Source organism: Syngnathoides biaculeatus, chromosome 13, assembly GCF_019802595.1.
Source record: "Syngnathoides biaculeatus isolate LvHL_M chromosome 13, ASM1980259v1, whole genome shotgun sequence".
Taxonomy (NCBI): domain Eukaryota; kingdom Metazoa; phylum Chordata; class Actinopteri; order Syngnathiformes; family Syngnathidae; genus Syngnathoides; species Syngnathoides biaculeatus.
In genome coordinates this window covers 19,618,324-19,631,880 of record NC_084652.1, presented here as the reverse complement: position 1 = coordinate 19,631,880, position 13,557 = coordinate 19,618,324, and the positions used below count along the sequence as shown (strand labels likewise).

General features: G+C 40.2%; 1 protein-coding gene across 1 annotated transcript in view; it reads right to left on the bottom strand.

Annotated features, from left to right (window-relative positions):
- LOC133511045 (cadherin-24) overlaps positions 1–13,557 on the bottom strand; it is a 160,931-nt gene that overhangs the window by 11,760 nt on the left and 135,614 nt on the right. Inside the window, exons 7-11 of the mRNA XM_061839632.1 lie at positions 12,716–12,852; positions 9,183–9,304; positions 6,068–6,185; positions 3,340–3,660; positions 1,720–1,927 (exon numbers count right to left, since the gene is read on the bottom strand). Of these exons, the coding sequence (XP_061695616.1) occupies positions 1,720–1,927; positions 3,340–3,660; positions 6,068–6,185; positions 9,183–9,304; positions 12,716–12,852 (906 nt within the window). The remainder of the gene's footprint in view (positions 1–1,719; positions 1,928–3,339; positions 3,661–6,067; positions 6,186–9,182; positions 9,305–12,715; positions 12,853–13,557) is intronic.

The following is a 13,557-nucleotide window of genomic DNA, read 5'->3' as shown; positions in this document are numbered from 1 at the left end:
ATTCGTTCTTATGAACAAAACTTTTGCAACCAGAACAACAATACGGCAAGGCGAAAAACCAAAATTGATTGCCCATGACCTTTGATCCATCGGGCACCACTGCATTAAAAACTAGCATCAATGTGTTAAAAGATATAGCAAAGTGGCCTCAGGAAAAGTTCAGAAAACCTTTGTCGCTACCACATAACAACATACAAAAGCGCCAAAGGCTTCCACCTACAAAACTTCAAAAATGTCACGGCCCATCGGAACGGGAGTAGGACCCAAATGCAGGACTCGGACGATGCAAGGTAGTTCGGGCAGAAACGTTTATTATTTCGTGGTCGGGGATCGGGCAGGCAGTCAGGTGCAGCAGCGGTAGTTGGGACGTCGGGCGAAGAGAGCAGGTGAGCGGGCAGGCAGGAGTCGGTACACGGGAGAACGATCAAAGCAGGCCAGAAGTATCAAAGGAGTCAAGCTTACGGGGTCAGTCGGAGAACAGGCGAAGGTCGGTACACACGGGTTGTCGATCAGGGATACGGGAGTACTCGAACGGGACATGAAGCTCAACGAACTGGCGCGGACCAGTCGTTATCGGGGTCATATAAATATGCCGGATAATCGGCCCGCATGAGGCGCAGGTGTGCGCCTCCCAATCAGCGCAACCGCACTGGCACCCGCACAGCCCGGGCTGGAGCGGCAGGATCATGACAAAAAATGCATGTACTCAGTACCTAAAAGCTTATTGTTATAAAATGGAATGTTGATATAACATAGTGGTAAACATTCCGCTGTTACATCTTATTTTGGAATATGTTCTTCTTTTGGCTTGTCCCTTCCAGGGTCGCCACAGCGTATCATGTCAGATGAATGCACATATATGTCTGGCACAATTTTTATGCCGGATGCCCTTCCTGACGCAACCCTTCTCAGGGAGTGGAGGCCCCAGTGGCATACGAACCCACAACCCTTGGTTTACCAAACCAGTGCTCTACCCACTGAGCTACAGGGTCTCTTGTTTTGGAATATGTTGCAGGTATTAAATTAAAAAATTTAATAGTCCCCTCTAAAAATAAGAAAAAAATACAAATCCTTATGAACATATATCCAGTTTTTGTCATGCATCTGATTGAATATAAGATGGAAAGGATTTGCAAATCATTGTATTGTGTTTTTATGAACATTTTTCACAACATCCCAACTTCATTGGAATTGAGGGTTTGTACAGGATTATGCCATTTAGGACACAGTGGTTTGTCACTTGGTCATTGTCTTCGCCCAGGGCCTGCTTGGCCATTAGAAATTAGAAACAAGTGTGCGATGGCCTACTGGGAGTGTCAAAAATTTTAGAAAAAAATCTATAATCTAAAAATCTAAATCTATTTCAATATACAGTCTTATATTGAATACATTTTTTACCATAAACTCCTAAAGTGTAAAAATCTTCAAATGTAACACAATCCCATTTTTTTTTTTACTGCAAATGATAATCTCCCCCAAAAAAGTATATATGAGGGACACTTGAATATATTTGACTTGGTTTCATCAGACTTCACTTTAATTTGAACTAGTGTACATGATTTGACAAGTGATCCTGTTTATATTCAAAAGTCAGAGAATTTTTAAAAGTGTTAGTTTTGAAAGAAAAATATACAAAATATTCGTACATTATTATAATATTTGTCGTGTGTTGGCCAAACCTGTCAAGCCGAAAGTTATAACACCACAACAACAACTTACACGTTCCTGCTGTCCAGCGTGCGATAGCCACGTGAGCGCGAACTGTGGGGGGCGCTCTGGAGTGCCGCGATGTCAAAGGCAGCCGTGTCAGCCTCACCGCCACCCTCGTCGTCGTACGTGATGATGTTTTCCCGGACGTCATCATCTTCCAATGGTGACAGTGAGTCACGCTTTTGACGCCTCAACGACAATGACAGGGCACTCACCGCTACGGTGTAATGGCAGGAGGTACAAAAGGAAGTGAAGGTAGAAATTGAAAACAAAAATGATGAAAAAGGGCAAAAGGATGTCACAGGGGAAATAAAAGAAGAGAATGAGGGAGCAAAGGGGGAGTGGGAGATGGAGAAACATTAAGGTAGACAAAGAGGTGAGACAAAACAAATTCAGAGGAGGCCTTGGGTTAGAGGCCAGGTGTATCATATCAGCAGGCTGCAAGCCACCACTCTTTAAATGACTTTGAGCTCCAGCCAGGCAAATAGAAGCTTTATTCTCCCACGACTCTGTCACTGTGTATTTCCAAAACACAGAATAACATTTGACTCGGGAGAAAAACAGACAAAAGCTCCTTGGATGCCCAACAATTTTAATACATCTTTTGTAGATGTTAGCATACCTGGAGAGCTACAGTAGATAAGAGTGGCACCAACCACTAAGGTAAGGTACATGACAAAATTTGGCACTGATATGAATCGCTTCAAAAATAAACATTTGTGCTCGACGGTGACAATGGGTGTCACATGGATGTGGAACATGCAAAAGTCAGACCTCCAGTCAAGATCAAGAGTTTCTATATTGTAACAGAGAAGACAACATCACAATTGATCATTCAAAAAGGTAGCTGGCATTCTGTAATTATGCCGAAATGTAGAATTAGAATTTGGACTGTCATTGAAGTGTACAACACATTTTGGGGTCAGTTGAATGCTAAAACACTTTTTATACTTGAACTTTCAATACTTGTTTATGCTCTTTCACTCCACCAAAAGTCTCTCTTCATCACCTTCACGCAATATTACATCTATTTCTGATTGAACAGATCTCATGCAGAATGATAATGTCCCCATCAGCAAGGCATGAGTAGCGATTCAACGGAGTGAATAGAAATTACAACGATGCTGGCCATGAACCAACCCCTTCTCAGCACATAGACATTATTAAATTGAACATTTGTGAATTCCTGCTTAGGTGGAAGTGACATTTTATTGTGCGGCTACCCAAAATACAAGCCAAGAAAATCAAGCATAAGCGTTATTTTGGAAGTGATTAGCGGAAAAAAATGCTTCCTTTCAAGCAGCAGTGACCAGGAAATATTTATGCTACTGCTTTCCTACTTTCATATGAAGATTAAGGATTCTGGCGTGTGGTGAAGGATAAGTGTGCATCTATTTGTCCTTTCATGCAGTACTGTATGTAGATTGGAGTTAAACTGTTTTGCAGGCTTTCAATTGTAAATATATGCCTAATGTATAAATTATTTTGAGTGGTTTAATAAAGGACATCCACAGACTAGATAAAGATGCTATCTGTTGTGGAAAAAACACATTTCAGGTTGGTGTTTGAAATAACGTTAGCATTTGTTTATTCTATGCCTGACTTGACAGATATATCAATAAAACTTACCCAGTAGAGTTGCAACACATGCCAATATGGCCAGCAGAGCTGCAGTACTGAGGCCAGGCGAAGGCAACGTGGAGTGCTGGGGGAGACACGCCGCTTCTCGTTCCCAGTCCCATTGCCCCTCAGCCTGTTTGCCCTTCTCCCTCTCCCCAGTCTTTGCCCCTCCTCTGAGGCAGGGACAGACTGACACTGTGACAGTCCCAGTGCTGGTGAGACCCGATGTTCCATCTCTTAGAACCAGTGGCACGTAAAGTGTTAGAGTGGAAGATGGAGAACGAGAGAGCGGCTGCAGCTGGGACAGCAAAACCAAGCTCGCCGTGGGACCTGCAGCCAGATAATTAAGGTGACAATCTTTCAAATATTGTTAGCGTAACATGCCTTTTGTTGTTGCCATTAATGCATGCAGCATCACAGAAACCTGAACACTCTTGTATGGAAGTTATAAAAAGATCCATTGTGGTGTCTAAACTCCAATAAACACATCTAAGAATTGTGACGCCTACACAGATAGCAGCAGTGACACAAATGTTAATATGTGTCAATGAATAGTCATTTTCTGCATAGTCTTCAACTTGTTTTTCATCACTTTTTTATGTTTAGAAACAGTACTATCACATACCAAGCTAAACACATGTAGTTACGATATGACTTTTCCCTAATGAAGCCTTTATCGATTTCAACAAACCGTTTTCGTCTTTTTTTTTTTTTGCGAGAAAATCAAAGTTGAAAAAAATACACTGTAATTTGGTTTTGATGCAATGGCACTAAGTGCATTATGTACTAATGATTATCTTTTACTTTGATCCTTACCACTCACAAATCCTATAGGGACGTGCTCCTCAAACTACTACGACAACAACGTACATCAACTCTCCAAGTCCTGCCAATGTTAAAATGGAGTAATGTTGTCGGCCAAGTGGTAATCAAAAAGGAGGCAGAGGTTTTATGCCATATTTGATATTATTATAAGTCACTGAAACACTACGCACAGTTTGTTTAAACATTAATGCTGCACTTAAATATAGAATACAAAAAATTGTACCTTAATGATTCAATTAAAATGTAATGGACTGAAAAGTTAAATAAAGTTGTACTCATATGTATGTCTAAAAGGAAACAAAAATATGAAATGCAAACATCTTGTTCTTTTAATATAAACAGAAACTTAACTGTAACTATAGTTACATTTATACCTTCATTCACTTTATGGCAGCTCTTTATGAATTATTTTCATTTATTCTAATATGTCAGATCGCATTTAATGCTTTAAATGTTTTTTTTTTTTTTGTTTTGTATTAACTTCAGCATTTCTTTTGCAAATCCCGGCTACCACTCGTGTTAAATGTACCACACAGAGAAGCGATGTTATGGGGGTCTGTATTTTACAGTATTTGGGAATTGCGATCATATGTGGTAATGCATTACACAGGTATACTATCCTCCCATTGTCCTTTCTGCTAGTTTGGTTTTGTTGGCAAAAGCATCCCCCAGGCTTCAAATTCTAATGACAGAGAGAACTGCAATTTATCATCCAAGACACTACTTTTTATGTAGATATAAACAGTATTTCATATTTCTTATCAGCACATACTGTTCATCCGGGTTCAACAAGGAAAAGGGATCCTTATGTGCACTGCCCAAAAAGTTACAAGGGAGTTCGGGATCTAGTATCTCTTCATGGAAGTTGATTGTCATGATTAAATGTTTGCACCATCTTATTCAAAAACACAAATACATGTATTTCATGGAAAAGGAGGAGCTGTGCTGTGACACATTTAGAGAATTTTCATGAAAAGTCCCAAGCAGAACTAGTATGAAAACAACTCCATATCAAAAATCAAGAGTGAACTTGAATGAAGCAAATACCCTTGGTGTCAGACAGAGAAAGAGAAACACAAGGAAAACAACTTGGAGCAACCATGAGATTTTGTTGATTTCTTTATGTTTTCTCTTTTCGACTGTTTAATCTCGCCTCAGAGACAATAACTTGTGTCTGTGAATATGCTCGTCAATCATGCCTCACTCTCAGTGACTCTGTGTGGAATTCATTTTCTCTCTTCGCGTTATTAGCTGTTATAAGATGAAGCTCCATGTACGGCAACAGGATTAATGGTATACCAAATTAGATGGACGGATGAGTGAAAGGGATATTAAACCATTTATGTAGATGCTTATTAATCCTTGTACAGAAGAATATGCTCCTAGATGTCAGTCATGGATACAGTATATTCCAAACAGCATTATCTTAAAGACCACATCATTCGGTCAACCACAGTAACAATTCAGTATTAGATAAAGATTGACAATAAATTAAAGGCTGTCAAAGTTATTCACATAAATAGCCGAGAAACTAGTGCGTGCCAAGGGATGGTCTCTCCTTTTTCTACTCACAGTAGCACATTAATGAGCTTTACTGGGTTTTGCATTATATTCGGCAGCATGTGTTAACATAAAGGAGTAATATAAATCAAGTCGGCCAGGAGATTTGATAGAAGGACATTGGCGATGGGAGTAGGAAAGATAGTCAGATGTTTGGGTTGGGAGAAAAGAAGACAAATTAGTAAATCAAACGTACTGTAGATATGAAAAGAACACACAAAAAAGGAAGACAGTGTCAGCCAAAAAGGGGAAATGGGTGATTAAGAGCATCAAAATGCAAAAAAAGGTGTTTCTCTGCTGAGGAAACAAAAAATAATTAATACAAAATGAGGGGGAATGATTGAGTGCTTACCACCACTGTCCCTGACACTGAAGTTGAGGGCGACGCTGGACTCTGGAGGGATGCTGTAATACACAGTGCTGTCATTGCCTCCCTCATCTCTATCAATCGCCCGCAACACCTGCACCACCTGAAACCCAGAGATAGAGGGGAAAGCATAAATGTGTGAGTATGTGTGTGGAGGGGGTTGGAAAAACAGCAAGATGAGGGAAAAAAAAGAGTAATGAGAGAAACCCGCACACATTGCTTTCAGCAAGCAATATGCAATATGGCATCAGCAGAAATCAAAACCGGCCAAACAATTAGTACAGCAGTGCTTCGTATGAAAAGTAATACACACTAAATAAATAACCGTCTGACGTGAATCGCTTTGCATAAATACGCCGCGATATGGCTTTCAATTTGGTAAGAGCATTTGCGCAAGTCTATCGTGGCAGCGGTACCAAAATGAATCTAAAAGGATGTCTTACATTAGCCTAAGCTGATGGCTAATTTCTTTTTAATGAAAAACGCCAGTTATTAATATGCTTTTTGACATCCTTTTGGAGATTATTTGAGAGCACGCTTAGGGAATGCAGAGCTCATGAGGTTTTCATGCCTTCTGAGCTCGATAGTATACCTTAGGCCTTGTGAGTAAGCATGGTCGCATTATGGTATCACTTGTGATGTGTGAATATTGGATTGTGTTGTAACTAATGACTGGTCACACAGAGATATGTGTACACGCCCCAACCCGTTTGAGGATATCATACACTCCCATGGAGGTTCACTAAAGCTGACAAACATTATTCCATAAAGAAACATTACAGGCACACACACACAAAAAATCCACAAGATTCCCATAGAAGTCAGTGAAAAAAACATTAGCATGAGCAGAACAATGAAGACAGCTGCAAAAACAACAGGTGGGAGGCAATCTGTGTCCAACGGTTAAGATCATCGCCTGCCACAGCAGGGGACCTCGGTCCAAGACCCCAACTGGACCATCCCTGGGACTCACGGCTGTGGTGTCCTTGAGCAAGACACTAATACCCCGAACTGCTCCGCAGGTGCTTCAGCTGCCCTCAGCTTATGTGTTCCACTAACAAACGTCATGGGTAAAATGCAGGGATCAACTTATGTGTGTATGCATGCATGTTCATGACATTAAAAGATGATTCTTCCTGAGCTTCTTCAAATAGCAGAGAGATCCGGGCCATATACAAAAGGTTACAAGACGGTCCACTGTCCAGTGGAAAATTAAGGAACTCTGAGAGGTTATCATTATTTTGGGGACGATGGATGTCAATCGATCAGGAAAATACATAAACACTGTTTTTGCAAATGAGGCATCTAAAAGGAGAAAAAGAACAAGTGAGAGCACCTTCAAATGCAAGTCACTTCTGCAATTGAAAAAATGTGAACAACACAGCATGGAGGACTGACCCACCTTGTGATGACCGGGCACAACGTTTCACCATCATACCCTTTATGCCGTGAATGGAGCAGTTTTAATTGATGTTGCACATCAGTGGATGTAGACATTACAGGGTATGTTGGCATTTTTAAAACTCCTAGTAAGATTTCAATGCAGCTTCACTTCACTAACCCCACCCCCTCGATTCGTTGATCCCAGCTGCACTCCTCATTAACGTGAATGAGCACGGTTCGTGCACTGTACCCAACGTGGACTGCACAGTAACATATTTTAACCATGGCTTCTACCTTGGTGACATGACTTATTTATAACGGAGTGTAACTATAAAAATACGGGGCCTATTTTTGTGACCAGGATGAATCCAGCATGGGGGCAGCACAGCTATGTACCAGAAGATCAATGTGTAATTTCATAAACCAACGTAGCCCAACCGATCAGACAGTCAGTGGGTTGTCCTGCTGTGGGTATGCCTACAGCCGACATCATTTGCCAAAAATGAAAGTGGGTCTTAAAATTCCTTTTCAATGCGGAGCGTTGACAGTCTTGACAGAGTCATCTTTACGAGGAAGAGGACAATACACAGCAATCTGTGCTTGAATGGAGTATTGTCAATTATCTTCCCTGGTATGGAAAAAGACTTGTTGAATACAGAAAACAACTGTTATCAACCTCTGGTGGCCTAAATAGGTCGTGGGCCTCAGTATCTGTCTGCCTGTGCAGAGGAACAAATTGACTAAAATCGTGTTGGATCAGCTGTGCCGGCAGTTAGAGGTGGTCTGAGCAGGCACGAATTTCGACCAACTTTTAGCCACCAAATTATAACTCCGCCAGGCGCATGTAAAAGGATACACGCTTACTAGCTTGTCACCAACCAGTCTGCCAAATTGGCAAATACACTCATTGAGACTTGTGGAATCTCAAGGTTTTAAGTTTTATTTTTTTGGAAATGTATTATCAATTAAAACTTAGGTGAATAACTTAGTTATCAAGGATAAATTTTGCATCATCTCTAAATCCTCAGCTGCCTGATGTCCTTTGCTGTGATTCTGTTTGCTGGTCTTAGGCTAGTCTATATCAAACAACAAATATGAGGAATGAACATTTTACATTTTGAATTTATTTAAAAGGTGGATTTTTTCCCCCATAGTTTCAACAAAGCTCTTGAGAGCCCAGGCTAACAGGCCAGTGTGAGTCTGTGTCAGGGCAGGTGGGGTGGTTGTGGGGTGGGGGCGAGGGGTATTCATATGCCCATGAATGCACGACAAAAGACTGACACTTCGTGGAGCATCCCTTCTGTCTCTCTTTCCATCTGGTACAGTGCTAAAAACAATTAAAAACTCCTATTAGAGTGAAAAGATAGAAGATAGACTACTTTCACATAAGAGGGACAGTTTTAACAAATGTGACAAAAAGAGAATTAAAAAAAAAATTTGAAACTCCCACTTTGAGCACATAATTTAATGAGACGAGATGCAAATGAATCAAAAGATGTACTGCTAAGCATTTATCTGTAATATATTATGTTGATTAGATTATCTTTCAGTATATGAGTGAACATATACAACATGCATCATTGTCTAGAAATTCAAATGAGGGAATTTTAAATTATGACATAGGGAGAAAATACAGAGATTCTTATTAACATAGCGCATAAATACATTACAAACATATGATTGCATGTATAAAATCTATTGTATAGGACTTGTATACCTTTCCGATGCTGGATGAGTCACACATGGCCGTTGTGTACTGCCTGTCCAGTTCTGGAGCATTGTCATTCAGGTCCAACGTCTCAATTGCAACCAAAACCCGAGACACCTGGCTGGGGTTGTCTGAAGAAGCAATTAATAGACAGATTGTTTACAACAAAAAACCCAGGCAAACAACTCCAAATAGTAAATTCTTTGAACGCAATTCCCAGCTGCAATAAAAATCCCTGTGAATGCACACAAAGGTGCAACGCACACACCATTAAATCGGCTCAATTGTACTTGTGGGTAAACGCAACCATTTTGGTGTTAATCCAAACTTTAGCACTCAGATCCCATTAGTGAGTTTGCTGAATATAAAGTCTGAATTGGCTGGTGGTACAGCCCCCACGTCTTCAGCTGAAAATATCTGACGTTTCCACTGCATACGACCCAAATAAAATGGTTCCATTCTGAGGAAACAACAGCCTGAACTGTGTGCGAGTGTACGTTTGTGTGCACATACTGTAGGTGTGTGTGTGTGTGTGTGTGTGTGCATGTGTGAGAGAGAGCGAGAGAGAGAGAAAGACAGAGAGAGAGCAAGAAAGAGCGATAGAGAATGAGAGAGAGAACGAGAGAGTGAGCGAGAGAGCACTAATGCAGAGAACAGTCACTCGGCATGGAGTTACAAAAGAGTGTAGTTCAAATGGATGAGCAGAGGGTATTCTATAGCGCATTCACTTGGATTGACACACTTGAACGAAATCTCACAGCCACGCTTGAAATGTGTGGGGTCCCATTCTGAGTTGAACATTCACTGCTGCATTTTAGCTTCCAATTGTGATGGGTGTAGAAACAATTCTGACTGACCAGCACATACTGTAGCCACACAAACATGGAAAAATACAATATGTACCAACACACACACAAACACATTCTCAATCTTTCCCATTCCTGAAAATAGGTCCTTACTGTATTATTGTAATGCCATATGGGTGAACTGTCAGCCTGTGGCCATCATGAAACCTGCTGTGCACAATATCAACACTGCCTCCAACAGTTTGTTTATTAGATGGGGCTCGTTATTGCAGACAGACACTTACTGTGCTCCTCTGTCAACACGATGCTGCTCCCACATCAACCCCTGTGTACGTTTAGAGCAAAGATTAACTTTATTTAGGGTGAAAGAGGATGTCAACGCTCAGACAAATCTCCGTTTATTTCAACAGTATTTTGTTCACTGCTAGATTTCCATGTCTGACAGCAATATGGGAATAAAGGCATGCCAGGTATATGGAAGATCTTGTTGGGAGAATTCGGTCCAGGTAGTTATTATTGATGGAAAGGGTGAATCCCACAAACCTGATGGAAGAGGAAGGTATGCTTGTCAACTTAATTTGCCATATGTCTCTTTTCATATCGCAAGTAAAGAGTTGGTGATGGAAATGTAACTACAAGTCACAATTTTATATATTTCCTAACAAGGGTCATGGGTGTGCTGGACCCAATCCCAGTTGCAATCGGGCAGGAGGCGGGGTACACCCTGGACTGGTTGGCAGTCAATCACTGGGCACATCGAAACAAACTTACAATCACACCTAGAGGCAATTTAGTGTGTCCAATTAATGTTTTTGGGATGTGGGAGGAAACCGGAGTGCCCAGAAAAAACCCACGCACCTAACATGCAAAGTCAATATAGGCGGGGCCGGGATTTGGACCCTGGTCCCGAGAACAGTGAGACCAATGCTCTACAGCTGCTCCACTGTGCTGCCATATATATATATATATATATATATATATATACATGTCCATTCATCCATTTTTTAGCTGGTTATCCTCACAAGGGTGACAGCAATATATACAGTATATGAGAGAGAGGGAGAGGAGAGAGAGAGAGAGAGAGAGAGAGAGAGAGAGAGGGAGAGAGAGAGAGAGAGAGAGAGAGAGGGAGAGAAAAAAAGTAAGACCTTCGCATGCGGGGAATTTTTGTAAAATATATTCATCCATCCACTTTCTGAGCTGTTTATCCTCACACTGGTCGAGCCTATCCCTGCTATCTTCCCAGTGAGAGATCTATCTATCTATCTATCTATCTATCTATCTATCTATCTATCTATCTATCTATCTATCTATCTATCTATCTATCTATCTATCTATCTATCTATCTATCTATCTATCTATCTATCTATCTATCTATCTATCTATCTATCTATCTATCTATCTATCTATCTATCTATCTATCTATCTATCTATCTATCCATCCCACCGTGTGTGTGTATATCAGGTAAGCCAACACGAGAGCTGTGTGTATGTAGTCTATCGAGAAATACCACAACTGAGAGCTGTTTTATGCCAAATTTCTCTCAATCAAATGAAGAATATTCTTCAGCAAACAATTCCAAATGCCACACAAGCCGATTGGAAGAAAAAGAAAAAAAAGATTTCATAAACATGGGGAGTTTAAAACTAAATAAATAACATTTCCTCAACCAACAGACTGTCTGGGAATGTTTTCCTTTTGTACACCCCTAGAAGCCAAAAAAATATATATAAAATCATCATTGCACTTTTAGTTTTACAATGGCTTGTCAGAGAGATGATATATATCTTCAGAGACACTGTTTTACTATACAACTGACACTTTACTTTTTAAACATACCCTGACATTTTCTTTCCAGAAAGGTATAAATGGTCGCAATCCAGCAATAAGTCCTTTACCTTATGTATAATGTAGAAAATGTCTCAACTGGAAGCGCACAAGGTGAAAGGTTAGGGTGTGTGAAAATTTTGAATTGTCAAAATACCCGATAACTACCTGTCCTGTTCAGTCAAGAAATCACTTAACCAGTTTGACCAAATCAAGTCACTCAAAAGATCGTAACCAGCTTCCTGTGTGTGTGTTTCAAATTTTGCTACATCATAAATTTTTTAGTCGCCATGTTTTAAATCATGTTACAGCTTATTTGGACTCATTAATCTCCCATCTTTAAATGTGTAGTTTCTTTTAGCAACTAGTATTATGCTGCTATATATTTTTTCTGATGCAAATATGTACCATAGGGTACCAAACTGCCCCTACAGATTAACCCTTTGCTAAACTGTTAGTGGTAGGATTGGCTAACGTAAGGTTATTCACTTTAGAGGAGATGCTGAAACTCCCCTGAGATTTAATGTTTCCTTGTTTTCTTGCTTTTCCTTTTTTTTTTTTTTTTTTTTTTTTTACTATTTGATTCCTACTACAGCCTCAAATAACTCCAAACGTGCAGCATATATTGTTCCTTTGGAATGTAAGTATTTCTACCACCCTAGAGTCTTCCATTTTTTTTTTTGATGACGCAAATACTAAGCAGCTTATTAAACTGCATTACACAAGGGATATAGCTGTGCCTTTTAATGACCAGATAATTAGGAGTTTACAACTTGCTTAAACCTAAAAACACATCGACAATTAGGTAAAGGGGTTAGCAGAGGTCAAAAGCTGGATTCGTCACAGTACGTGCAGGGTAAAAAGAAAATGAACCTGTCTCAAGTGATATGCAAAGAATGACTTCTAACCTCTCTGGGTGGCAATGACAGTAATGTTGTGCCAGTGCTCACGTTCCCGGTCTAGTTCCACGGCTGTAGTGATGAGGCCAGAGTCTGGGGTGATGCGAAACAGAGCCTCTGGGTCTGACTGAGGATCAATGGAGAACCTGGGGAAAAGCAAGTGAGAAAAGTAGCTGTTTTGAGAGAGGAGAGTTAAAGTGAGGTAGAACTGAAAGGGGGATTAGAGAATACAATAAAATTGTGACGCTAAAGGGAAGAGGAAAATGCAACGTGGGGAGCGGAAGATGAAAACGGGGCACCGGCGTGCGAGAGAGCGATAAGAGAAACTCTTTCGTCATATGGCCAAAGAATTAATATAGGAGATTATCAAAGCTGATAGAGACTCTTTTGAAGTGCTACAGATCATTTGAATATCTCTTTTGATACATCAACTATTATTTCTCCCCATACACTCACTATTACCACTTTTTCCTATGCTAATTGGGACATCATTTAGTTTCATTGCAGACAAATTACCACCTTAACCTCCTCAAAACCATTGGAATAACCTTGTACAACAAAGAAGCGTTGGATCTGCACAAGAGTCCGTGGTTGGTTCCTTGCTCAGGGGAACACTGAATGGGCTTTTGATGAGTTTAAATAATTTGTTTAGCAGTAACTGTTCCAATCCAAAGATCTGAATATCCCTGATTTACAAATGTGTCTGAGAATAATTACTAGTGTTATTTTTTTTCCCCCTCTGAGAGATTAAAAAAAAAAAAGCACAGTAGTGCTGTTATTTTATGATGAAATAATATTCTAGCTAGGAGTTTTATACAAGGTTAGCACTTTGAACAGTGCAATAAACACAA